Here is a 26,659-nt window from a genome sequence, read left to right as displayed (position 1 = left end):
TAATGACATTTCACCTTGTGGGGTTGAGGGTGGGCATGAGAGGTGAGGGGTAAGGGCTCCGGCCTAGGGGACAGGACTGTGAGTTTCTAAGGGCACTGCCTTTATGACATTTTTCATTTCAGGAGGTAGATTTGCTAAAATGTTGCCAAGAACAGATGAGAAAATTAGCTCAAAGAATTGATATCCAGATGCGGTAAGGATGACTTTCTCTCCTGTCTCCTTGGATTTGCTTTGGGACTCCCAGGGTTCTGTGGGCAAGCCAGGTGGGCTCATTTATCTCTGGATGGTTCTTTTGGTTAGTGGTGTGCAGGTGAATGGTTTACAACACGCTCTCCAGGAAAAAACAAAACAAAACAAAAACAAATCCTGAGTTGTAAAATTTGCCTATTTCTATGGTGTAAAACCTGCCATAATGGCAAGCCACTGAGACAATGTCACTGAGGTTGGCACTCCCAAGCCAGTGAGGCACTGGCTGCCTTGTAACGAGGGCCCTAGCAACACAGAATTCTCCTCCCGGCTTGTGGGTTCAACACACAGGTTCTGAACTTTGGGAAATGTCATTAGGCATCAAGGCCAGAGGCTGGGATGTCTCTGGAAAGGAGTTGGTGGGCACCTTGAGCCAGGAGCCTTCAAAAGAAATCAGCTTTTTGTTCTTAGATTATGCAATCAGTATCATGACAAGCCAAGAGGCCCCTCTCATGATTAAAGGGTGGCTTGAATTTTACGGGGCTTGAAGCCTATAGCTAAGCCCTTGGCACTCAGCTCCCAGGGAGGCAGCCTCCCCACCTTGCCCAAAGCCAGGTGCTTACCTTTAACTCCTTCAGGGCACGCTGCTTGCTGGTCCCCTCTTCACTGACTCTTGACACAGCAATGCAGAGAACACCGGGAGCTGACAACCTGGCCAGAGCTGCCCTTCCCACTATAGGGTGGACGTGGGCAGCCTAGGTGGGTGCAAAGTGGCCAGGCAGCTTCCAGATCAGCCCTGAGTGCTCTCCTGTCCTGGTTTGCTGTGTTCCAGAAACAGTGGTCACCTCTGCCTCAAGGAACCCTTGGACTCCCCTGAGGGGGTTAGAAATGTATGTGGGGGATGAGAAAGAATCATCCAGAATAAAAAGGAGAAAGACACTGCAGAAAAGCTACCTGGACAGCAAAGGGCTTGGCTGGGGCAGAGAAGCTGGGGAGACCCAGGGGGACATTGTAGCTGGAGGGGTGCAGAGCCGATGCAGGTACAGAAGGGGCAGAGGTGACAGCTAAAAGGACAAAAGCAATCACGAGCACCCCTGCCCCGACTCCTCACCAACCCACCCACACCTGTACTATTGCTACCCATAGTCTAAAGATACATTAATTCAGGCTCAGCACCAGCCACATGCACCAAGGTGGCAGGCTCCAACGCGGCCTGGGCCAGCTAAACAGCAATGACAACTGCAACAAAAAAATAGTGGGGTGTGGTGGCAGGCACCTGTAGTCCCAGCTTCTTGGGAGGCTGAGGCAGGAGAATCACTTAAGCCCAAGAGTTTGAGGTTGCTGTGTGACACCATGGCACTCTACCAAGGGCGACGCAGTGAGACTCTGTCTCAAAACAAAAAAACAACAACCCCCCCCCCACATTAATTCACTTAACCCTTAAATACTTGTAATTGAACAGGCAAATTTTAACAAAGGGCCACTGCTGTCCAAACAGCATGCCTTCTTTTATTGTATTTTTCTTGAGCTTATTTATTTATGTATTTTTTTTTTTGAGATGGTCTCAAGCTGTTGCCCTGGGTAGAGTGCTGTGTCGTCACAGCTCACAGCAACCTCAAATTCCTGGGCTCAAGCGATTCTCTTGCCCCAGCCTCCCAAGTAGCTGGGACTGCAGGGGCCCACCACAACGGGCAGATATTTTTAGAGATGAGGTCTCGTTCTTGCTTAGGCTGGTCTTGAACTGGTAAGCTCAGGCAATCCACCTGCCTCAGCCTCCCAGAGTGCCAAGACTACAGGCGTGAGCCACCGCACCCGGCCCACTTAATGTATTTTTTAAATTTAATTATTCATTTTTAAGTGGCAAATGAAAGTAGTATCTGAGGGGTGTCTGGAAAGTATTCAACCATCGTCAATACTATTTTTCATATTACATTTCATATTATGGCCCTCGTATACTGTACGTATCATGTGCAACCTGGTATTTTGAAATACGTATACATTGTGGAATGGCTAAATCAAACTAATCAACATACACATTATCTCACAGCCATATCATTTTTTGTGTGTGTGAAAATGCTAACAATCTTTCTTAGTGATTTTTAAGAATATAATACACTGTTACTGACTAGAGTCACAATGTTGTCCTTGAACTTATTCCTCCTCTGTAAATGAAATTTTGTATACTTTGACTAACATCTCCCCAGGCCTCTCTCCCAGACTCTGCTAACCACAATTGCACACTCTGGTTTTAGGAGTTCAATTATTTTAGATTCTACATGTAAATGAGATTATTAAATATTTCTCTTTCTGTGCCTGGTTTATTTCACTTAACATAATGTTCTCCAGGTTGTTGCAAATGACAGGATTTTCTTATTTTTGAAGGCTGAGTAATATTCCATCATAAATATACACGTATATATGTATAACATTTTTTTGTCCATTCATCTGTTTTTGGACATTAAGGTTGATTCCATATCTTGACTATTGTAAATAGTGTTAAAATAGCTGTGCCCATTTTTTAACTGGGTCATTTCTTTTCTTTCTATTCAGGTGTTTGAGTTTCTTATATAGTTTGGATGTTAACCTCGAATCAATGGTTTGCACGAATTCTGTCCCATTTCTGTCTCTTTATTCTGTTGACTGTTCCTCTTGTGCTTTTTACTTTGATATAATTCCATTTGTCTATTTTTGCTTTGGTTGCCTGTGCTATTGGAGTTGTGTCCAAAAATCACTGCCCAGACCAACGTCCTGGAGGTTTTGCACTATGTTTCCTTCTACTAGTTTTACACTTTGTTTTTACACTAGTTTTACACTAGGCTTTACACTTATGTCTTCCTTAATCTATAGTGAGTTGGTCTTTGTATATGGTGTTAGATGAACTTCCAAGTTCTTTCTTCTGCGTGTGGGTTTCCAGTTGTCCCAACACCTTGTTTGTTAAAAAAGTCGTCCCTTCCTCATTGTGCGTTCTTGGCATCTTTATTGAAAAGCAATTGGCTGTAAATGTGTGGATTTTTTCCTGGCCTCTCTATTCTGTACTTTCTTCTGCTGACTTTGGTGATCTCCCATTTATGACGAGAGAGTGGTTTTCCTTTTGTGACTGACATAGGGATATAGTAAAATGGCTTTGGGAAGAGTGGGAAGGCGGATGCTTGGGAGATAGGACAGTTTGAGGTGGCAGAGTGAGCAGATTCCAGACTTGACATGGGCAGCGGGATCTAGAGAAGGATCCTGAGACCAGGGCAAGGAGGCTGCTGTGCAAACCCAGAGGACGACACAAGAGGCGGGAGAACCGGGAGAGTGAGGCAGATGGAGACAGTCCCAGAGACGGAGAGACTCAGAGAGAAACAGAATCAGCACTGATATCAAGAGAGCCAGAAAGAGATAAAGAGACACAGAGATGGGGAGGGAGACAGAGGCAGAGCGTCCACTACGCCAGACAGGGAAATCCAGAGGTGACACAGAGACAGAGGAAACAAAAGGCTGGAGAGAGACACAGCGAAAGGGAAAGAGAGAGGGAGGTGCTGGGATAGAGACGAGAAGAAAAGAGCAAGAGAGAGAGACCTTGAGCAGAGCGTCGGGGGACCGGAGGAGAGCTGGGGAGGGTGGCATCGCTCTTTGCAAGGACTGGACAGAGGTCGTTTGTCCCTGGGCAGTGGCTCGTGTGTCACAGGACGTTTGTCCTCTCCTGGGGACACAGCATATGCTGCTGGCGGTATCGCGATTATCTTAATTAACCGAGGCCAGCCAGAGTCTCATCGGCCGAGCGGAACTTGCTGTGTCCTCACCCACTCCAGGAAGCTCTCTGACCTGCTCAGGAGGCCACCCTGCTGCGTGGTTTCTTCTGGGGCCTGAGCCCCGAGTCTGGGTGGGGTGGTGTCCTCACCTCACCAGGCACTCTGCTCAAGCAGAGAAGTCTCTTCCTGACTGTGGACGAGCCAGGTTTGGGCTTTTCCTGGTCCTCGGTTGTGGACTGAGTAGGAGAGACAGCGCTGCTCCCTCCTTCTCCCGACCTCATCAGCAAGGGCCAGGCAGCTGGCCCCCTGGATCCCAAGGCCCCCAGGCGCACCTCCAATGCTCTGACAGGTTTGCTTTCCACGTCTGCTCCACATTCCTGTTCATTATGCAGATCGGAGCCACATTTCTCTCTGGCTCTGCTGATTTGGAAGGCCCTGGGGACCCCGGCATGATTCCTTCTGCCCGACATGACCCGCACGTCCTGATAGGTGGGAGCCCACTATCGGGATTTAATATCCTTGTTCCCAAGCCTGCTTGACACCCCTCGCCAGTAAACAGTATCCATGGGGGGGGGGGGGGTGTGGGGAGGGAGGAGAAGAGAGAGAAAGAGAGAGACACAAAACGATAGAGACAGATGAAGGAGAGAGGGGGAGCGACACAGAGGCCCAGAGACAGCCGGAACAAAGATCAGAGAGAGAGAAAAAGATGCAGGGAGTGGAGGAAAGGGGAAATAGAAGGGGGAGAGACCAGCAGGAGACCACTGCCTTCAGGTGGTGTGGGGACATAATGTCACCCAGAGGAGGTGACAGTTCTTCTCAACACTCCATTTGTGCCTAGGTATCTCTAACACTGACTAATCTCCTTTTTTTTAGTTACCAGGAAACAGAAAGATTTCAGCCTAGAACTTTCTGGAGGCAATAGATCACAGCTAGGATTTAGTTAGTGTCTGCATAGTATTTTTATGTCAGAGGTGATTTTTCCATTAATGGAAAGGGTTATTGTTTTCCCTTTAAAGACAGGGATGCAAATTTTCCTTTTAAAATGCACTTATTTGTATTTTTAAAGTGATTGCAAAAGAGCAAAATAAATAAGTGATACAATAGTAGACTTTGATATTTGGCAGGAATCGTGAGAGTGGCGTAGGATAACGCCATCCCATGCTGTGTAGTCTGTTTCTTGCCCTTATTTCTTAAAATTACAGAAGTGAGCTTACCCCTGAAGGCTGCAGGGCTGTCCTTCTGCAGCATTGGTATTCACACCAACAAGTGGTTCTCAGTGTCTGGAGTGTGGTGAACAGCGGCCTTTAGCTCAAAGCTGCCTGGTCACCTACCAAGCAGCCCTCCAGGCTAAAGCCCCAGTGGGGCTCCACTGTCCGCTCCTTTCCTCAGCCCAGGCTCTGACTCCTCCCAATCTCTGACCCCTGCCAGTCCCCGGCTCCACCCAGCCCCTGACCTGCCCAGTCCCTGCCTCCTCCCAATCCCTGACCCAGCCTAGTCACTGACTCTGCCCAGCCCCTGACTCCACCCAGCCCCTGACCTGCCGGTCCCTGACCCAGCTGCCTTAATGAGCTACTTACCTGTCCCTAAACACCTGGGTGTCCTCAGTTTGGAATCTTCATTCCCCCACGCAACTTGTCTATGATACGTCCACTCCTGTTATGAAAACCCAGTTCGGACACTTCCTCAGGAAGCCCTCCCTGACCACGCTGTCACCCGAGTCAATGGTTTCCTTCTCTTCATTATTTTGTAGTCTTTTCACACCTGCACTGCTGCCCTTCCCATTCTGGTCTATATTTCTTTTTCTGTATTTGTTTACACTGATCTGTGAATAACCTGAAGACAGTGCTGGGTCTCCTACATGTCTTGTTCCCCTGTGCCCAGCACAGGGTTAGACACAAGGACCCTCGAAGTGATTTGTGCCCAGCACAGGGTTAGACACAAGGACCCTCGAAGTGATTTGTGCCCGGCACAGGGTTAGACACAAGGACCCTCGAAGTGATTTGACTTCATACAGGCTTTGTCCAAAGTATGAATTGATATCTTCTAAATCCAGGTCAGCGAACTACCCCTGAAGGGACAAGTCTGGCCTGCCGTGGTTTTGTGAATAAAGTTTTATTGAAATGAAGCCACACACATTTATTTATATGTTATTCCTGACTGCTTTTGTGCATAGTTAAGTAGTTGCGACAGAAACCATATGACTTAAAATATGTACTATTTGGCCATTTACTGTAAACACTTGCCCATCCCTGTTCTAAAGGATGACATGGCTGTTTGGATTGGAGGGAGGTGGGGGAGAAGGGGCGGGGTGGGGAGCTCTGGGTACATCCGGTGGAAAGAAGCCTGAGAAGGCCCTGGGTGTGGACAGAGCATCAGCTGCTGTGTGACCTTATGGGGGGACTCTGGCTGTACACAACCCAGGGATGAACCCTTCCTCTCTGCAGGGATAACCGAGATGCCCAGCATGCCCTGGAGAGGGACCTCGAGGACAAAAGCTCAGCCCACTTCATCGATGAGAAGTGCTTTAACCTGAGGAACACGTCGGATTGCATCAGCTACTTCCATGGTGTGGAGAAAGTCGACGGCACGTGAGTATCAGGCTCTCTGTCCCCAGCCCTGGCTGTGTCCAACCAGGGTGAGGGTTTCTGCTTCTACCCGGGAGCAATAAAGAGGTATCATGCCGCCAGTCAAGTGAGAGGCGGTGTGGTTGATGAGGCTCCTCTGTTGGAAGCGAGTACACTCTCCAAGTCTAACTTAAGATAAAGCGAGTACAGTCTCCAAGTCTAACTTAAGATAAAACAGAATTTACTTGAGGAAACATAAACTCAAGGGGAAGGCTGGAGGGGAAGGCTCTGACAGTTTGAGCAAATGAGGGTGTGGGAGGCAGCCGGCTGTGTTGCTGAGCACCTTTCTGTCCTTGCCACACTTTGCTCAAGATCCAGGTATCAGGAGGAGAGAAGGTGTGATTGGCTTAGGGAGGGCTGCGCGGCCATCAGTGCTCAGCAATTTCATCAAATTCCAAAATAAGTGACCAGCTTGGTTGGGAGGTCCAGCTGGTGCCCACTGGCACTGGCATTGGTTTAAGAGTGAATTCTGGGCCAGAAAGCCTGACTTCAAATCCTAGCCTCTGTGCTAACACTGAGCAAGTGGTTTCACCTCTTTGGGCCCTGTTTCTGCACCTCTACCACTGGAAGAAAAAAACGTACAGTTTTTCCCCAATTGGGAAACAGCAATACCTCGCTCCCAGGTACTGTGGTCCCCACAGTACTACTTCCCAGGGCTGCTGTGAGTGTAAGAAGGTAGGCGTGTGAACTTAAGTACAGAATCCACTGTGGAATAATAACAGCCAACGTTTATTGAGAGCTTGCTGCATGACCTCATCTTGTCATTGTGGTGGCTACAGGTGGGCGCCTTCGGTACACCTGGCATTTTTATGGGCATGTCAAAGCATTATGGAATTTCATGCAGAACTAAGATGTCTTTCCCCAACTGGCAGTCTGAGGTCTGTCTATCTTGGTTCCACCCCTCTCCTTTTAAATCTCTTGCATATCAAACTATGCTTGGCACATAGAGATATGCAATAAATAGTTATGGAATGAAAGAAGGAATGAAAAGAGGAAGGAAAGAGAGAAGAGCACAGAAAAGGAGGGAAGGAGCCATGGGGCAGTCTGCTTGGCCAAGTCTGGGTCACTTTCTGGATCTTAGCAAATATGGAAGTGTTGAGATGACCCATTAGGCTTTCCAACAATGACAACTCCTGGAGACCATCTTCCTGTTCCTGAAAGGGTGGACTCTCCCTTGGCCCTGGCAAGGTGAGCAAAACCGTGGGGACTTGAGCCTCCTCAGCTGCACAGGACCTAGAGGGTCTCTCTTCCCAGACAGATGCCTCCCCAAAACCCTGGCTGCCAGGCAGCCTGGCAAAGATTCTGATTTCCATGCCCAGGAGGGGCCCACTATTTAAAATCCCTGTCTATGACTCCATCTGGAAAGAGGAGCTGCAGTTTGCGGTGACTAATTGCTCCCCAGATGTGATGTGCTAGCTCAGGGCTTGTATTTAGGGTTTTCTTAAGGCAGGGCCGTGTCAGGGCAGGTTAAAAAGGACGTTTGGTGATTATCTTGATTGCAGTAGCACTTCTGTTCTTGTGCCTTCTGTATGTAGTTCTCATGATGATGCTGAAGACAGTAGATGCCTTTTACCTGATGCTTATTATGTGCTGAACATGTGCTGAGAGCATCACAGGCAGTGTCTCGTGAATAATAAACATTCATCAAGTGCTTACTATGTGTCCAGTGCCATGATAAAAGCTTTACATTTAGTCACTCAGCAACCCTAGAGGTGGGTATATCATTCCCATTTTACCATGAGGAAACTAAAGCTCAGACAGGTGAAGGAACTGGCTCAAGCTCACACAGCAAATGTTAGAGATGCAATCTGCACCTACATTGGATATTGGGCTTGTGTGTTTTAGCAGTGGTGGCTTCCTGCCTCTCCAGAAAAGCCTGCTGTCCCCTCTGCCTTTAGAGGATATAGGCTCCAGAAAGTATATCCTCCCTGCTGAGACACACTGCCCGCTGAGTTGACAGACTGTCTTTGGCAAATTATCCCAGGGAAATGTGATTAAGCTGGTTGTTTTCTCTGGGGAACTCAGCTGTCTGCTCCGGGGGAGGGCAAGGTTGCTGTTCTTGACATTGACAGTGCCCCATCCAGCACCAACACAGACACTCAAAGTAAATCTGCAGGCTTCTATTTGCTGTCCTTGGCCTCTCCTCCTTCAATGGTATCCAGGGATGTTGAGTAGTTGTGCAGCCTTGGACAAGATGCTTCACCTCTCTGAGCCTCAAGTCTTGGCTGGATGGAAGCTCTGAACCAGACACAATGCCCTCTCCCTTCTTCAGAAGCCTGAGACCTGTTTGTAGCTGCTTTTAATTCCTCCAAAAACCAGTCAAAACAGTCACATGTTATATATGGTTTTAAAAATTTCTATTCGCCATACAACTTAAGTGTGCTTGGACTGTCAGAAAACAGAATTCTTTTTTCCTTCTGTCTACGAATAAAATCCTGCCTTATTTAAGAACTGGAGACTTCTAGAACAACAACAACAACAAAAAGACCTTGAGAAGTTACCTAGTCTGGTTTAGCCAGAAGCTGAAGCCAGCTTAAAGAAATACATTCCCTTCCTTAAAGGCTTCCCAGAGGCGAAAATACCATCTGATCCATCAGTTGCTTGTTTTAGGGATTTGCAGGCTCTGCCAGGAAGCACTTTGTGCTGTCTGGATTGCCACCACCTCTGGAGAAGCCTTTCCTGCCTGCCCTTGCTGATGTGACATGTATTCATCTCCTCCGATCCCCCAGATCCCTTCTCCAGCTGCCCTGCAGAGGAAGATGTCCTCTGTAGACGGCCTCTCCTGGGCTCTCTGGCCTGGGCTTTGCTGACGGGTTCAGCCAGAAGGGGCTTGGCCAGAAGAGAGAGGGTGGGAGGGGAGCGATGTCGGGAATTTATTCCGTCCCTGGCTCCCAGGTACTGTGGTCCCCCATGGCTCCTTCCCTCCAGGGCTCTTGTTCCTTTTCTTCTCGCCTTTCACAGTTGGAGTGGGGACATTTTGCTGCATTTTCTAATCCCCGATTGACTCAACATTCATCAAATAGTCCGTCTATTCCCTTTCACCACTCTGACCCGCACATAATAGCCCCACTCCGTTTGTCTGGCTTTCATCCTGCTTCTAAATTCCTTCCTAGCACACAGGCAATGTGTAAATATCTCCTTTGTTTGTTGTCAATCTCCCTCCTCTGGAAATTAATCACTGTGAGAACAGGGATGCTGCCCTTCTTGTTCATGGCTCTATCTCAAAGGCCTACAACAATGCTTGGCATGTGGCGGGTGTTCAAATTGTTGAATGAGTAAGTCAGCAAAAGTAGCATGGCCACGTGCTCAGCGCGGAGTTGGAGGGACACTGAGCTGCCACTGTGCCCAATGCGGCCTGTGTTTTGGGTGATGGGGAGAGGGAGAGGGGAAAGAGCTCTCTGTGAGGTTGGGACCCTCCTTTTCTGCCAACTCCCCGAGTGCCCTTTTGGAAACCAGCTGCTTTCCCTAGGCTGCCCTTGCCTCTCCTGTAAAATGAGGATTTTGTGGTTCCACAGTGACCGTGCCCCTCCCCTAGGGGACATTGGCCAATGCCTGGAGACATTTTTGGTTGTCACAATAGGGTGAGAGGTGCTGCTGACATCCACTGGGTAGAGGCCAGGGATGCTGCTAAGCATCCTATCATGCACAGGGCAGCCTCCTTCCCCCATGACAGACATTTTTCCCAGCCCAAACACTTAGATTGCCAAGGCTGAGAAACCCTGGGTTCAGAGGTCTCCAGACTGGCCACCCCTTCCCCCACTCCTCACCTGCATTAAATTTGCTCTTGTGCCTTTGCAGGATCTCGGTGCCTGAGACCTGGGCCAAGTTCAGTAACGACAACATCAGGCACTCTCAGAACATGCGGGCCAACTCCATCCGGCTGCGCGAGGAGGCCGAGCACCTCCTGGAGACCTTGTCGGATCAGATGTGGAAGCAGTTCACTGACACCAATCTGGCCTTCAATGCCCGCATCTCGGAGGTGATGGACATGAAGAACAAGCTGCAGACACAGCTGGCAAAGGTGAGCAGATGCGTCTGAGGACCTCTGTCTCCTCTGCTAAACCCTCACCCTCCTCTGGTGGGCCTGGTGCCAAAATGGTCCCATCCCTTCCTGGGTCTATGATCATGTCCACTCCAGAAGAGGGGGCTGTGAGCTTTTTCCAAGGGGAGACTCCCAAGTGCCTGGGGTCAGTCCTCCCTTACTCACTGAGGACGGAGCTTGGAGCTTGGTAAGGTTGTCACCACAGCACCCAAGAGGCTGCAGTGCTCCCAGGGCACCTACTTCTCCATCTGAGGCCCACGTGGCAGAGCATGACAATGATAGATAAAGGAGCCCCAGAGACCATCATCCCTGCACATCTTCTCCGCCCACATCAGGGTCTCTGAAAGTGTAACCTCTGACTTTCAAAGCCCTCAAAAGTATAAGGATCTCCTGCTGAGGGCTGGGGTGCTTTTAGAATTTGAGGAGTTGACAGGACTGCCCAATTCTGTCACTTATCTGCTACTCCCACACCAGCATGCCCTCTGGGCTACTCTCCTATACGGATGTCCCCACTATTTCACACACACACCCACCTCCTGCTCAACATGAATGTAAATGTGGGTGCCTCCTGGGGATTAGACTCTGTGCTAGGCACCAGGAGTAAACAGAGAAACTGCACAAAGATGGTCCCCATCCTCTAGGGACTGCCATTCTGCTTGGGGGAAGCAGCCATGTTATTGGAAAACATTTGTCATCCAGCCCTTTATAGCAAAAGTTTGCCAACAGAAAACTGTATAACAACAGCAAACAGCAAACTGGCTGACAAAGCAGCCATGGGCAGTATACAAAAATGAGCATGGCTGTGTTCCAATAACAGTTAACAGGCAGCAGTGCCTGCAAAATTTATACCCAGGAAGGACTTACGGATGGCAGTCTGGGTGGAGATGAGAAGGGCAGGGGACTAACCTTGCATCCATATTTGCAAAACAGTCCCCCTTTTGTTGTGTTTATATTTGGAGAGGGTTGGGGGGATGTAAGCAGGTTTGATGGAGATTATAGGGGCAGCTTCAGGCCACCCATGTCTGCCACCCTTTGGCCTGGTTTCCCCAAAACATATGAAATAGGTTTCTATGACATCACTGCAGTGTTATGAGGGAGAAGGAAGGGGGTGAGCCTGAGATTCCCAGGGAGGCCAATGCTGGGTAGAGTAGCTGGCCCAGGGCACAGGGAGTTGTTAGACGAGGAGTAGGGCAGCCAAAGGATGGTGGACGAGCACTCCGGAGAGAGGGCAGCAAGAGCACAGGATGTGACAAGATGAGGCTGGAGGGAGGGCGGGGTGGATCACATGGGTCCTGGAGGCCTCATGAAGGTTCAACTTCCCTTCTGAGAACAGTGGGGAGCCTCCAAAGGGGTTTGAAAGGGAAGGCACTGGAACCCAGTCTCAGCCTCAGGTCAATCTTTTTCCTCCTGGTGATGGAAAGGTGGCAGAGGTTAAGAGTGAGCGCAGGGAGAGCTTTCAGGAAGCTCTATCTGTGGAGAGGGGAAGGCTGCCCCCACTGAGGCAGGGGCATCAGTTGGGGGAGGGCAGAGGGGAGGAGAGATGCCTGAAGAAGGCTGAGTTGGCACAAGCATCTCACCAAATGTTTTCCAGTTAACCCTTAGAACAGGGTTGGCAAACTTTTGTTACAAAGGGCTAGAAGACAAATGTTTTCCACTTTGCAGGCCATATGGTTTCTGCCCAGGCATTGCAAAAGCAGCCATGGACAGTATTTACAAAAATGAGCATGGCTGTGTTCCAATAAAACTTTATTTGCAAAACTAGGCAGGAAGCCAAATTTGGCCCATAAGTTGTAGTTTTGCTGACTCTGCTCTGGAGTTAGCTCAAAAGTTGCTTCCTTCAGGAATCCTTCCTGACCCTCACAGTTTGTCTGTGCTCGATACCCCTGGGTGGACACTGCATCCTAGACTATGTTTCTCAGACTCTGAGCCTGCCTGCATGACTGTGAATCCTCCATAACCTTAGACAGCTTTCCTAACCTCTGTGTGCCTCAACCTCCTGGTTTGTAGAATGGGGTAAGAATGACTGCCATAAGGATTGTTTGAGTTCATGCAGGTACGCTAGCTCAACCAGGGCCTGGCATGCAGCAGCACTGGGTCTGGGCTGGTGACTGCAATTTTCCTGGTCAGTTGATTGATGTGTCTGCATCTCCTCAGAGCATCGCTCCTGATTCAACCTTGTAGCCCCACCACTTAGTATACTGCCTGGCACTCCTTAGATCTCTGTGTTGTGAATGAAAGGAACCCACAACATTGAGGTTTGTACTGACATGTTTTTTTGTTTTTTTTTTTTTTTTTGAGAGAGAGTCTCACTTTGTCCCCCTCGGTAGAGTGCTGTGGCATCACCACAGCTCACAGCAACTTCAAACTCTTGAGCTTAAGTGATCCTCCTGCCTCAGCCTCCTATGTAGCTGGGACTATTGGCATTTGCCACAACACCTGGCTAAGTTTTCTATTTTTAATAGACATGGGGTCTCGCTCTTGCTCAGGCTGGTTTCGAACTCCAGAGCTCAAGCAATCCACCCTCCTCAGTCTCCCTGAGTGCATGAACCACTGTGACTGGCCTTGTACTCTTGTACTGAAGTTTTTTTTGTTGTTTTGGGGTTTTTTTTTTGCGGATTTTGGCTGGGGTTGGGTTTGAACCTGCCACCTTCAGCATATGTACTAAACTTTTTTTAAAAAAAGAGATGTTTATAGGGTGGTGCCTATGGCTCAAAGTAGGGCGCTGGCCCCATATACCAGAGGTGGCAGGTTCAAACCCGGCCCCAGCCAAAAACTGCAAAAAAAAAAAACAGAGAGATGTATGTATGATTGAGCAAATGCTTTTAATGATGTTTGTTTCTTTCTCCTTTTCTTTCTTTTTTGTGCAAAATCCCATTTTTTTATTGTGGTAAGGTATGTAAAGGTTATCATTTCGCCCATTTGTAAGTGTGCCGTTCAGTGGTCCTGAGCACGTTCACGTCATCGTGGCGCCATCACCACCAGCCTTCCACAACTTTTCCATCTTCCCAAACCAAAACTCTGTCCCATTCAACACCAACTCCCCATTCTCCCTCCCCACCACCTGTGGCTACCACAATTCTACTTCCTGTCTCTATGACTTTGACTGCTCTAGGTACACTGTACAAGAAGAATCACACAGTGTTTGTTCTTTTGTGCCTGGTTTATTTCACTTAGCATAATGTCCTTCGAGGTTCAACCACATTGAAATGTGTGTCAGAATTTCCTTCCTTTTTAAGGCAGAATAGTATTTTATTGTCTGTATTGACCACATTTTCCTTATTCAGTCATTCATCTGTGGACACTTGCTTTGTTTCCATTTTTTGGCTACTATGAAAGCATTTTCCTTTAATGAGGCATTTCGTGTGGTGGATCAAACGTAATTCATTGTCGGCTTTTGTTGGCTTTGGTAGCTGGTTTCTAGTCTGTGACACGGGGTGAGAATTCCTATTTGAAAATGTTACTGTGATATTAATGAGTTGAGCTCTGTGGAGCTCTTAGAACAGTGCTCTGGGCACAGTAACCATTCGATAAAAGGTAACTGTAAATATTAATATTATCAATGGAGAGAAAAAGGATTTTTTGGGTGGGAGGGTGGAGGAGGAAAGCCCTTCTCTTTCAGAATTCCTTCAGGGAAGTTTTGAATTATAAGTAACAGCCTCACACCGCTGATCAGAGAGTTTTTGCAACCTCATGGATTTTTATTAATAGACATAATTTAATCACCAGCTGCTTTGCAAATAAGCTAACACCCAAAGGAAGTATACCAAAACCCAACCTGACACTATTGACATTTTCCTGATTTGTTTTCTGGTTGGTGACTATCTTACATGGCCTTTTTCTAAGAAAATGAAAAAAAGTTGAGACATGAAGATAAACATTCAGAAACCATTTTATCTTTCAACAATTTGCTCTAACTGGAGGATTTGAAATGCTTCCTTTAAAAATTTAACTGCTATAAGTTGAGCTCAGTCTGATTGTCCTTGGCAAGAGATATTTCTGGAAAATTCCAGGCCCCCATCTTCATGTGTGCTGCAAAGCAGTTATTTCCCATGTGGTCACAGGAATCCACTCTGTAAAGCCACATCCAGGTGGCTCCCTGTGCAAACAGTGGCTTGGAGCTTTGTCAACAGCTATGTTCTACATATGATCCTAGACGTCCATCCCCAAGGTCATAGCCCAAACCTTGTAACTTGCCCAGAGGCTCAGCCTTACAGGAGCATATAGAAGTATCTGTATGTTCTGGGGTTTCTCCTGGTCACATTGAGCACTGCAGCAGCAGAGCTGTGACTTCTCAGGACTGAAGAAGTGGGACACAGAGTGCTTGGCTGCTTTTTTGGGCTGATTCCTCTGAAAGCCAGGGCCCTGGGAACGTCCAGCTAAACGACCCCTGACCTATGCCCCATTACCAAGTTGAATTTTAGGGAGAGAACTCTTAATGTGGGGAGAAATTCACAAAAATGCCTTTTGAGGGTAGAATATGTGGGGGTAGGGACACTGCTATGGAAAGGGCTTGTTCTGAGGTTGTGGGAACTGGAGCCTGGCGGTGAAATGACACTGAGAGTTACCTGAATGTAGCACCAACATCCCTGACTGATGAAATGAGAAAACTGTTCCTTCTTCATTCCTGGTGACTCAGAGTGTTGGAATACCCTCCTGCTCCTCTAATACCTGCCAATCTCCCTTTTAAACAAGAGAGCCGACCTCAGGCTAAGAACTTTGGGCCTGCAAAGTGGTGTCTAGTCCAGCCAGCGTTTAAATAACACAGCTTTCCTCTTGTCTTGTTTCATGCACTTTTTGTTTTGTTTTGTTTTGTTTTTTCATTTGTGGCAAATGATACTGATTTTGAATACTGGAATATCACCATTCCACTGCTAATAGTGATGTAAAATTTCATTTTATAAATAAATGCACTTGGCAGTGCCCGTAGCTCAGTGGGGAGGGTGCCGGCCACATACGCTTGAGTCTGGCGGTTCAAACCTGGCCTGGGGCCAGCTAAAAGAACAACAATGACAACTGCAACAACAACAACAAAATAGCCGACATTGTGGTGGGCGCCTGTGGTCCCAGCTACTTGGTAGGCTGAGTCAAGAGAATCACTTGAGCCCAAGAGTTTCATGTTGCTGTGAGCTGTGACGCCATAGCGGGGCAACAGCTTGAGACTCTGTCTTAAAATAAAATCAAATAAAAGTACTTAAGTTTTTTAAAAGTGAATCGATTTACAGAAAAGCTTAAGCTAATTAAGTTATGAGTAGTGTGAGGATCTGGTAAAAATGCTAAGGGCAGTAGGGGAAAGTTGGACTTGGAGGAAATGGCATAGACCAGTGTGCTTCAAATCTTACTGTGTGCAAAAAACACCAGATCAGCTGGATAGTTTGTTACGATGATGCGGATTCTGATCCAGCAAGTCCGGAGTGAGCCTGAGAGTTTGCATTTCTAACTTCTGGGATGCGGGAACTACAGTAGTGGATAAGGAGAGCGTAGGAAGGAAGGTGTGGCGGCTCTGACAAACAGCTGGGTAAGCAGTTGTCTCTTTCCTCTCTCTCTTCCTTCCTCTTTTTTCCTTTCTTCCAGACTCATAAAATTGGAGGAACCAAATCCTTCCAAAAGGCAAGCCTCAGTCATTTAAATTCTAATCAGATTTTCTTTAATTGCATTTTACTTCCAAGCTCACAAGCCAAGCCTAAACATGCGTCCTCTGAGGGATCAAGCCAGGTCATCCCATCTCATAAACTGTGCCAATTTTGTGCAGAGGCAACTGTCCCTCTGGGGTTTCTGCCACTCCTGGGCAGGTCACTAAGTGGGAAAATGAGGTCCGAGCCATGAGAACAGGTGCCGGGGACAGTGGTGGTCTTCATGAGCCAGCCATCCCAGAAACACGGCCTTGATGAGCTTGTCCAAGTTAAGTCCCTTTCTCTGCTTCCTGCTTTTTTTTTTTTTTTTTTTTTTTTGTAGAGACAGAGTCTCACTGTACCGCCCTCCGGTAGAGAGCCGTGGCGTCACACGGCTCACAGCAACCTCTAACTCTTGGGCCTACGCGATTCTCTTGCCTCAGCCTCCCAAGCAGCTGGGACTACAGGCGCCCGCCACAATGCCCGGCTATTTTTTTGTTGCAGTCTGGCTGGGGCTGGGTTTGAACCCGCCACCCTCGGCATATGGGGCCGGCGCCCTACTCACTGAGCCACAGGCGCCGCCCTCTCTGCTTCCTGCTAACCGCTCCCACCTCACACACACTGTAAGGTTTCTTACAGTCGGAGGAAGCAAATGGGAGAAGGAGACGTGAAATGGACAGGGTGAGTGACTGATACCAAGAGGAGCAATGTAGTGATCAGAGAAGGGACAGAATGGTCACTTCCTATGCTGTACTCTCCAAAAGCCATGCTGATCACCTCAGCAGCCTCCCAACTAGTGTCACTGTGTCCAGCCAGTCCTCACCCCTGAACTTGCCTCTTCTGACCCACTGCACACTCCACATCTCTACTTGCGTTTCTGAAAGGCATGGTAAACTGAGCATACTCAAAGGCCATCTCCAGAACTTTCATTCCCCTGCCTGCTGCAACTAGAGCCCTCCCCATCTCAGCTGGTGTCTCCAACTTCCAGAAGCTTCCAGATGCTTCCAGGGGCTCCTACTTCCAGGTGCTGAGTCTCAAACCTTGGAGTCCACCTGAACACCTATCTCTCCCACCCTGTGTCCACTCCAGAGGCAAATCCAGTTGGTTCTACCTTCAGAGTCTCATCACTTCTCACCCCCTCCCCTGGTTCTGCCTGGACCTGCCTTACTGCTGTGATATTGTAGCTACTCTGTCTGCTTTGATCTTGGATCTTTTCCAATTTTAGGGCCAGCTGATTAACTGGCAGCTAGTTGGAGGGCATCAGTTCCTTGAATAGGCCACTAAGATTTACAGAGGAAAAAAGTTCAATCGCTTTTATTTATTTATTTTTTTGAGACAGTCTCACTGTGTCGCCCTTGGGAGAGTGCCATTGTGTCACGGCTCACAGCAACTTCAAACTCTTGGGCTTAAGCAATTCTCTTGCCTCAGCCTCCCAAGTAGATGGGACTACAGGTGCCTGCCACAACACCTAACTATTTTTCTATTGCAGTTGTCATTGTTGCTTAGCTAGTCTGGGCTGGGTTCGAACCTGCCGGCCATAGTGTATGTGATCAGCACCATAATCACTGTGCTACAGGTGCTGACACAATCACTTTAGATTATTCAGAAAACTTTGGGAGTTTAGCTGGGAAGAGCACAGAACAGGCTCTGTTTGGGAAATGCAGGCAGTGTCCAAGGGTCGGAGGGTCACTGTCCACCTCACCCAGGCTGGGTGTGTGTTGCTGCTCTCATGAGAATTCCTTGACACCCCTCACCTCTGTAACCCTGGGACCTCACATGATACGTGGGGCATGGTGAGCTCTAAGTAAATGCAGACTGAGTAGTCTAAATGAGAGGATGTTGAACTTAGCCCACATATCATCTGGCCTTCACATTTTTCTTTGAATAGTTTATTTACATTTGGTGCATAATTAGCTGCATGTATTTTGGGTGTACACTTTGAGATGTTTTGACATATAAATGTCATGAAGCCATCACCTGAGTCAAGGTAGTGACTTATAAATGCGTCACCCTAAAAGTTCCTTGTGCCCTTTTGTCTTCTTTCTCCCCTGCTTCTCCCCCAGGTTGGGTTGAATTTTTCTAGGATTTTATATAAATGGACACACATTGCAGGCACTCTTTTTAAAATTTGGCTGCTTTTCCTCAGCATAATTATTAGGAGAGCCATAGTTTATTTATTCTCACGGCTGAGCAGTTTGTATTGTACAAAGATACCACCTTGTATGCACTGGTGTGGATAGAGCACTACTTACCCGTTCATCTGATTTGGGTCATTTTCAATTTGGGGCTGTTACAAATAAAGCTGAAGTGTACACACACTTTCTAAAACTCTATGTGACTCTCATAGTTTTTTTTTAAAAATGGTAAAAAAAAAAAAATAGAGATTTTGCATAACAATTCAGATTTCCAGCATCTCTGGAAAAATTGGTAGCTATAGCAATGCAGAGCCAACATTTTCACCAGAGGACAAGCCCAGGAGCTGAGCAACTGTGCCTGTCTGTGGACTTGGGGGCTCTAGTCTGCCTCAGGCCCCACTGCCCCCTATTACAGCACACCTCACTCACCGGCATCACTCAGCCGGTTCCTGTTGCCTCGTGTGTACATTCCGCTCCATGTATCAGAGGAAATTCAGGGGAGCGGATGTAGAAAGCAGCCAGACATAGGAAGAGTTTAAACAGAACATGGAAGGGCTATGAATTTTAACCTTAAAAGGGTTTGCTTTTAATCTGAAGTTTCTTTGGGGTTTTGACTTCCAAGTAGTCATTAGCACCAGCAAAACTACCTCTTCCTGGGAAGGCCTGGGCAGGAAGATACAGTGTTTGAGGGGTGAGGGCTCCTGCCAGTGACCCAAGGTCCCAGGTGCCTACTGCCAACTGCTCTGTTGTCCAAGGAGGTCTGGAACCCATTGTGGAGTGGGTGGGAAATGCTTCTGCAGTTTGCAAACAGCCGATCCTTCCAGCACCAGGACCTGTAGCCAAGCTGCTAATGGCTGGTTTCTAAAATTGGCCCAGGCCTGGGGAAGTGGAGGTCGCCTGGCCCTGTGGAGCCCTTCCTCAGTAGCTTACACACTATACACCACTGCGTCCTGCTGAGAAAGCTCCTTTCTTTTCCGTTTCTCTCCGTCAATCTTTCTGTTGCATCAGGGAGCAAGAATCGCCATAATGCTGTCTGCCTTTACCACCTCTCTTTCACTTGCCAGCTCCCTCTCTAATAAAGCATCAATCCTTGGACTTAGAACTTTAGAAGGCAACAGATGAATGCTAGGATGAATACTACCCCCCTCCCCATTTTCTCTATTGTGATAGCGACCTCTATTAATGGAAAACAATACTAGTTTTCCACTTGCAGCAATAACATAAAGATTTCATTTCAGATACATATGTATATTAAAAGCTGAAATGATGCTTGATTTAGAAAAAATATTAAAATAATTGTACAGATGTCATGTGGGCATGGGAAATATGATGATGAAATTTGGGAATGTCAAAAAAAAATACCTGAAGACAAATTAAATTTAAGAAAGTTTAATTGAGCAAGAATGATTTGTGCATTAGGCAGCTCCCTGAACCAGAACACGGACTTGCAGGATTGCCACATGGTTGGATAATATGTATAGAGAGAAAAAGAAAAGTGACACACAGAAAACGGAAGTGAGGTATGAAAGGAGTTGGATTGGTTGCATCTTGTTATTTGGCATATATGAATATGATTTGAACGGTGGGCCACCTGCGATGGTCAAAACACTGTGATTGTAATACAGTGGGTTATATAGTTTGTAGGCATTCAGTAGTGAATGTCCGTGTGCACGTTCACTTGGTAGGTTATGGTCTGCGTGCACATTCAGTTAGTTTTCTTTTTTTTTTTTTTTGTAGAGACAGAGTCTCACTTTATGGCCCTCAGTAGAGCGCCGTGGCCTCACACAGCTCACAGCAACCTCCAACTCCTGGGCTTAAGTGATTCTCTTGCCTCAGCCTCCTGAGTAGCTGGGACTACAGGCACCCGCCACAACGCCCAGCTATTTTTTGGCCAGGGCCGGGTTTGAACCCGCCACCCTCGGTATATGGGGCCGGCGCCTTACCGACTGAGCCACAGGCGCCGCCCCATTCAGTTAGTTTTCACTATCTATATAGAGAAAGCTTCAGTGGTTCTCAACCGTCCTAATGCCACAATATATTTTCATCATTAAAAAGGGGCCACGACCCACAGGTGGTGAGCTGCTGCTTTAGGCCAACAAGAAGGAGGCACCGTTAGCATCAACTGCATTTAACAAAGGAATTGTGGTAGAATTGTCGCCCTGTACTAGTAAATGTAGCTTATCATGTTTAATCCCGTCACGAGAGTGACAGTTGTGCTTTAGGAAAACACCCTCAGTTTTGTCATGTTCAACTAAGGAAATAGCTAGGTGTCTGAATGCAGGGCTGGCCAGATTGCAAAGGCAATTTTGACCAGACACAGTTTTACCCCTGCACGGACTCTAGAACAGGGCCCCGAGTCCTGTGTGGGTGCCCAGTCCTCAAGGGCTGCTGCTCACCCCTGGCTGGTGTTCTCTAATCTCTGCAATCTGCATTTTCATATGGGTTCAATTGCCAGTTGAAAGTGACCATGTCACCCAGGGGATGTTTGTCAATATCTGGACACATTTTTGGTAGCTTCTGCTAGGTGGCAGGGTGTTCCCGGCATCCAGGGGTCATGGCCAGGGGGAGCACTAAGCAACATACATTACACAGAGTAGCCCCACACAGCACTTGAAGGACTCAGCCCAAATGGCAGTAGAGCAGAAGCCAAGAAATCTTGCTTTGAAGGAATTTCCAGCAAAGTACCCCAGATCTGAGTGAGTCCTGGCCTGATAGACTGTTGCCAGGAGGGACTGATTTACTACAAGCATCCAAAAGGGAGGAAAAATATGGGAGTCTAAAAACTGGACTTGCTCCCTGTGGCTTGGTGAATAGGGCAGTTCTCCAAGGCATCCACACCTCTAAATGCCATCTTCTGACAGGTTTAAGGCAATCATCCGATAGGTCCCCGGCTGAGGGTTAATGCGGCCTTCACAGCCCTGCTGTCTGTGGGTTTCCAGCTGTTTCTGGTTGTACCTCTCAGGAAAAGTCTTGAGCATATGCGCCGGTAAGTCTCTGCCTGATGCTTGCTTCCTTTACTGCCAAGAGGAATCTAAGGCCCTGCCGATGTCACACCGGCTCAGCTTTCAGCACAGTCCGTCCGGCTGTGGTATGGTGCCTGGGCAGACCCAGCATGAGGGGACCATGTGAGCTCAGAGACGGGCTTCTGAGGGTAGTGTCAAAAGGCGGAGTGCCAGGGAGAAGACTGGAGGAGAGGAGCTGTGTCACTGGTTATTAGTGGGGACAGTGTGCCAAATGGGAGAGGGGACACTGGAATCAGAAAAATAAAGCTCAGGTCCAGAGCTGAGGAGGTGGCTGCAAATACAGGGGCTGGTGGACGAGGGGGAGAATGAACCCGGGTCAGCCAGGAGGACAGTGCACGGGACCACCACTCAGGGACTCTAATGCTTCCCTCCTCCCGCTGCCGGCAGCAATTGGTGCTAGCCAATCATAGGCCTAGCCCCTAAACCCTGGGCGGGGCCATCACTGAGATTGGTTCCTGCACATCACTCGCTGTCTGGCCGGGCAGAAGGTTGCCCGGCATCTCCGGGGTACAGGTGTGTCCTGGCAGTCTGCTAATTTCTTCCAAGTTGTGACTTATCTGTCTCTGTGTCCTTGTCCCCTGGTCTGTTTGGGAGCTGCTGCCCTCGACATCTGCTTGCCTTCTGCTAGTCCAGCTTCCCCTTCGGTCTCCGTGGTCTGCGTCTTGCAAGCCAGCCCCACAGCGCAGAGGAGAGGGCTGGGTTCAGTTCTGGCTTTCGCCCTTCCTGGCTGTGGGAAAGAGGTCAGGTTGCCCCTCCATTCTGTGACTCACTTTCCTCCTCTGTCAAATGAGAGCAATGATAGTCATCAAAAGAGCATCAGTGCCCATCACTTAGTCAATGACTGATGGATATTATCTGCAAAAATGGTACAAGGCCATGGTCTGCTTTCCTACCTGTTAAGGGGAATGAAAGAACCTTGTATCTGGGTTGAATTATGATATAGCTCAGGGGTCTTGGGAAAGTAACTAACCTTTCTGAATCACAGTTTTCTAATCTAGAAGGAAGGAATAATCCCATCAGCTGTGGGGAACAAATAAAGTGGTACAGGTGAGCAGTTCTCCACCTCAGCTCCATATTGAAATCTCCTGGATACCTGGGCTCACCTCTAAAAATTCTGGTTTGGGCCACAGTAACAGCCTTTAAACCTTCCTAGGTGATTCTATTGGGCAGCCCAAGATTGGAACCAAAGTTTTGGGAGTTCAGGTCAGCAGTTCTCCAACTGTGGTCTTTGGGCCATCAGAATCACCTGGGGATTTGTTAGAAATGCACATTTTGAGGCTCCACCCGGGGCACCCACTAAATCAAATTAAAAGTGGTGCTCTGGGGCAGTGCCTGTGGCTCAAAGGGGTAGGGCGCTGGCCCCATATGCCGGAGGTGGTGGGTTCAAACCCAGCCCTGGCCAAAAAAAAAGTGGTGCTCAGTGATCTGAGTTTTAACAAGCCCCCCAAGGGTCTCTCCCAGGTGTATACATGCAACAAATGTGTCATTCCCTCTTCCCTCTCTCCTCATGGCAGACATCTACTTAGCACATCCCCTGTGCTAGACTCAGAGTTAGGTGCTGGGGATAAAACAGTGGGACCAGAGGTGGGACCAGACAAGGTCCCTGCCCTCAGGGTGCTGATGTCCTAGTGGGGGACATGGACTTAAAAAATAAGAAAACAGGCTTGGCACCTGTAGCTCTTAATTAGAGAGCCTCTACCCTCTTCCAAACTGCTCCGGAACTTTTAGGAGCCCTGACCTCAGATAGCCTCTCAACAGCTGACACTCCCCCTGGCCTGGTATTGTCTGAAGGCAGCTGGGCCACCACTTGACAGAAACAGCTGTGAGCAGGGCTCACTCAACATCTATCTTCTGGAGTGGTATTATAGTTCTCAGACAGGAAGAACTCGCTCCCATTTGGCATTTGGCAATGTCTAGGACATACCTTTGTTTGTCACAATTATTGCAGGGGGTGGAGTGCTACTAACATACGGTGGGTAGAGACCAGGGATGCTGCTGAACACCCTTCAAAGCACAGTACGGTCTGCACAGCCAAGAAGTGTCCAGCCCAAAATGTCAACAGTGCTGAAGTTGAAAATCCCAGCTCTGGAGCCCTCATGACTGGAATTACTGGCTGGGTCCCTTTGAGGTGCTTCTCCTTTTACTCCTAGGCTTAGCTGAACTTGAAAATCTTCCATCATTTGACCAGAAGAAGGATTCCAAGCTGCCTCCCCCCTTCTCAAGCTGGAGAATCTGGACTGAGCCAGGCATCTCCTTGGAAACTCCTTGGCTTTGTGCAATTTGGAAAACAATAAATTTGCAAGGTTGCACAAAGCATCCAGAAGCCCAAAGCCTGTTGGAACTGCTAAATCCATTTTTTCCCTCCACATCAAAAAGAATTCCTTGGCCTTAGAGGCTTTCTTTGCTGTCACAAGACAAGATGCAAGCAGATAGTTTTACATGGCAATCAACCCTGCCAAACACATTTCCCCTTTCAAAGCTGTGGGCTGGATTGCTGTTCTAGCCAGGAATATCAGTGCACTTTTCCGCTGAGTTGAGGTTGATTTTACCTGAGGCAGACCTGACAATTGCCTTTTGCACCCCGTGCATGGCCAGAGACCATTCCCAGTGCTAACCTCAACTCTTTCCACAGTCTGGGTGCTGTCGGGGTGAGGGTGAGTGAGTTTTGCCTCCAGCTTTTCCCCTTCAAGGCTGAAAGTAGATGACTACGGTTGAGCTTGCTATTTTGCTGCAAAAAGGAGGAGGAAGAAAGAATTTATCACAACAAGAAAAGACGCATTAGTCCTACTGTGCGCAGCCAGAGTTCTAGGTGCTGTTTGTAGGTTAGCTAATCCTCCCCTTCTAATTTTGAGAAGGGATTATTAGCTCTTTTGTACACATGAGGAAACCAAAGATAAGAGATTTGCCTAAAGGCGCTGCCACAGTGTACTTCACTCCAGCTAGTAAAGGCAGAGCCAGGGTTTTAGTTACAGTGGTTAGTCTTGCTCTGGATCCTGGGCTTTACGTTAATGGATGTCCCCTCCACCCCACAGCCTGGTAATAATAGGTCAACATTTACAGCAGTGGTTCTCAAACAAGGCAATTTCTCCCTGTCCCCTGGACCTTTGGCAATGTTTGGAGATATCTGTCCCAAGTGGAGGGATGTGCTCCCAGCTATTGGCATCCAGTGAGTGGATGGAGTCCAGGAAGGCTGCTGAGCCCCCTACAGTGCTCAGGATGGCCCTCTACAGTGGGGAATTACCCAGCCCCAAACATCACCAGTGCCAAGGTGGAGAAACCTGGTCTCTTGGCGTTAAGGTTTAATTTAAAAAGAGAGAAAGGAAAAAAAGTAGTAAATAGGTAGATAGGTGGACAAATGAACGGACAGAAAGTACAAAGGTGCAGGCCGGGAGTGGTGGCTGACGCCTAGAATCCCAGCACTCTGGGAGGCCGAAGTGTGAGGATTGCTTGAGCTCAGGAGTTCGAGACCAGCCTGAGCAAGCGCGAGACCCCATGTCTACTAAAAATGGAAAAACTAGCTGGGTGTTGTGGCAGGCGCCTATAGTCCAGCTACTTGGGAAGCTGAGGCAGGAAGATCACTTGAGCCCAGGAGTTTGAGGTTTCAGTGAGCTAGGTTGAGGTGATGACACTCTAGCCTGGGTGACAAAGGGAGACTGTCTCATTAAAAAAAAAAAATCGAAAAGGAAGTGTGGAGATGGAGAAAGCTAGAGCTACAGAGTGCTCACTGTGTGCCAGCCACAGTGCCAAATGCGTGACATGGGTGACCTAAATCAGTCCTTACAGCCACCAGTACGTACTATTGTTATTTCCTCATACAGAGAGGGAAACTGAGGCACAGACCAGCTCACTGATCTGCCACGGCTGAATGCTTGGTGGTGGTGGTGCTGGCATTTGGACTCATGCTGGTGGCTCTCAGGGCTCTGTTCTGGGGGTTCTTCCTGATGTTTGTGGGGCAGGCAAGCTGGAACCTGAATACCCCTGGCCTCTCGTCACTCTGCTCATCCTACACGTCACTGAGTCCCCCCCACTTTACCTTTGTAAGTTCTCATGTCGTTCCTCCCATGTCGCTTCACTCCAGCTTGGAGTGAGCCTCCCTGTCTCTCAGTTTTCCTGGACTTCTCCCTGTCCCTGTCCCAAATGGCAGCCAGAAAGATCTGCTTAAAACTAGAAACCCAACCATGTCTTTCTTCTTCTCACTTTTAAATTTAAATATGCATATGAATCACCTGAGGAGTGCTGCTCACTGGGTCTAAGACTCTGCATTTCTAACAAACTCTCAGAGTCCAGTGATGCTAGTCCAGAGGCCACACTTTGAGCAGCAAGGCGCTGGAGGAATTGCTCTCCTCTATGAACACCAGAAACCCAGAGGAACAGCAGACTTATATGAGATGGGCAGCTTCCAGGACCATGATGTCCTTTGGGATGGTTTATAACAAGGGGTGAAAACTAAGGACTCCAGGGCCAAATCTCTGGCTCTCCCACCTATTTGAAACACAGCCACACCCGTACATTTTCATATTGTCTGTAGCTGCTTTTCTGCTGTCATGGCCAAGTTGAGTAGACTGTGTATTGAGACTTCTTGCAACCTAAAGGGGGTAGACATGACAAATTACAAACAACGCGCACACACACAAAGCCGTGAACTTGCTAGTAACAGCCTCAGGTTGGATTTTGGAGGGAGTGGCTCTGAGCATAAACAGAGCATGTTACCTGGCTCAGAAGCACCTGCAGTCCCTTCCAGTGAGGAGGCACAGGCTTCAAGTCCCATTTCCTGGATAAGCAAGTCAGGACCCAGAGCGCTCAGGGGCTCGGTGTTGGGTGTGGGCTTCATTATGTCTGAATATGCTGGTTGATGGAGGCCGTTGGTGTGGGGGGTTAGACCCGAGCTGCCTCTCTCCAGCTGTGTGACAGCATTGTGTTACTTACTGTCTCAGAATGTTATCTGCGATATCCAGGGGTTGGATTAAATGATTCTGAAGGTAGATCCCTTTTGGATAAAAAAAATTAATTATGGATTTTCAGGGTGGTAGAGGCAAAAGGGACTTTCTTTAATCTTTTTCTAAAATTTTTAATGTTTAGTTATGGATACATAATAGTTGTGCATATTTATGGGGTACATGTGATATTTGACTATATTAATCTGGTGAACAGCTTGAATTTGATGTTTACATGTACATGTGTGTAACCACTACCTAGTTCAGTGGCTCTTAATCAGGGGCAGCTTTGTCCCTCAAGGGACATTTAATAGCAACGTGGCTGTCATGAACTTGGGGAAGGTGGTGGAACATCCTATAGTGCACAGGACA

General features: G+C 48.0%; 1 protein-coding gene across 1 annotated transcript in view; it reads left to right on the top strand.

Annotated features, from left to right (window-relative positions):
* The window catches only part of TEKT5 (tektin 5), a 43,743-nt gene that overhangs the window by 5,673 nt on the left and 11,411 nt on the right, over positions 1 to 26,659 (top strand). The window contains exons 3-5 of the mRNA XM_053556103.1: positions 123 to 193; positions 6,365 to 6,508; positions 10,343 to 10,565. Coding sequence (XP_053412078.1) covers positions 123 to 193; positions 6,365 to 6,508; positions 10,343 to 10,565 — 438 coding nt within the window. The remainder of the gene's footprint in view (positions 1 to 122; positions 194 to 6,364; positions 6,509 to 10,342; positions 10,566 to 26,659) is intronic.

The sequence above is a fragment of the Nycticebus coucang genome, chromosome 12 (genome assembly GCF_027406575.1).
Source record: "Nycticebus coucang isolate mNycCou1 chromosome 12, mNycCou1.pri, whole genome shotgun sequence".
Taxonomy (NCBI): Eukaryota; Metazoa; Chordata; class Mammalia; order Primates; family Lorisidae; genus Nycticebus; species Nycticebus coucang.
This window is presented reverse-complemented; position numbering and strand designations above follow the sequence as displayed.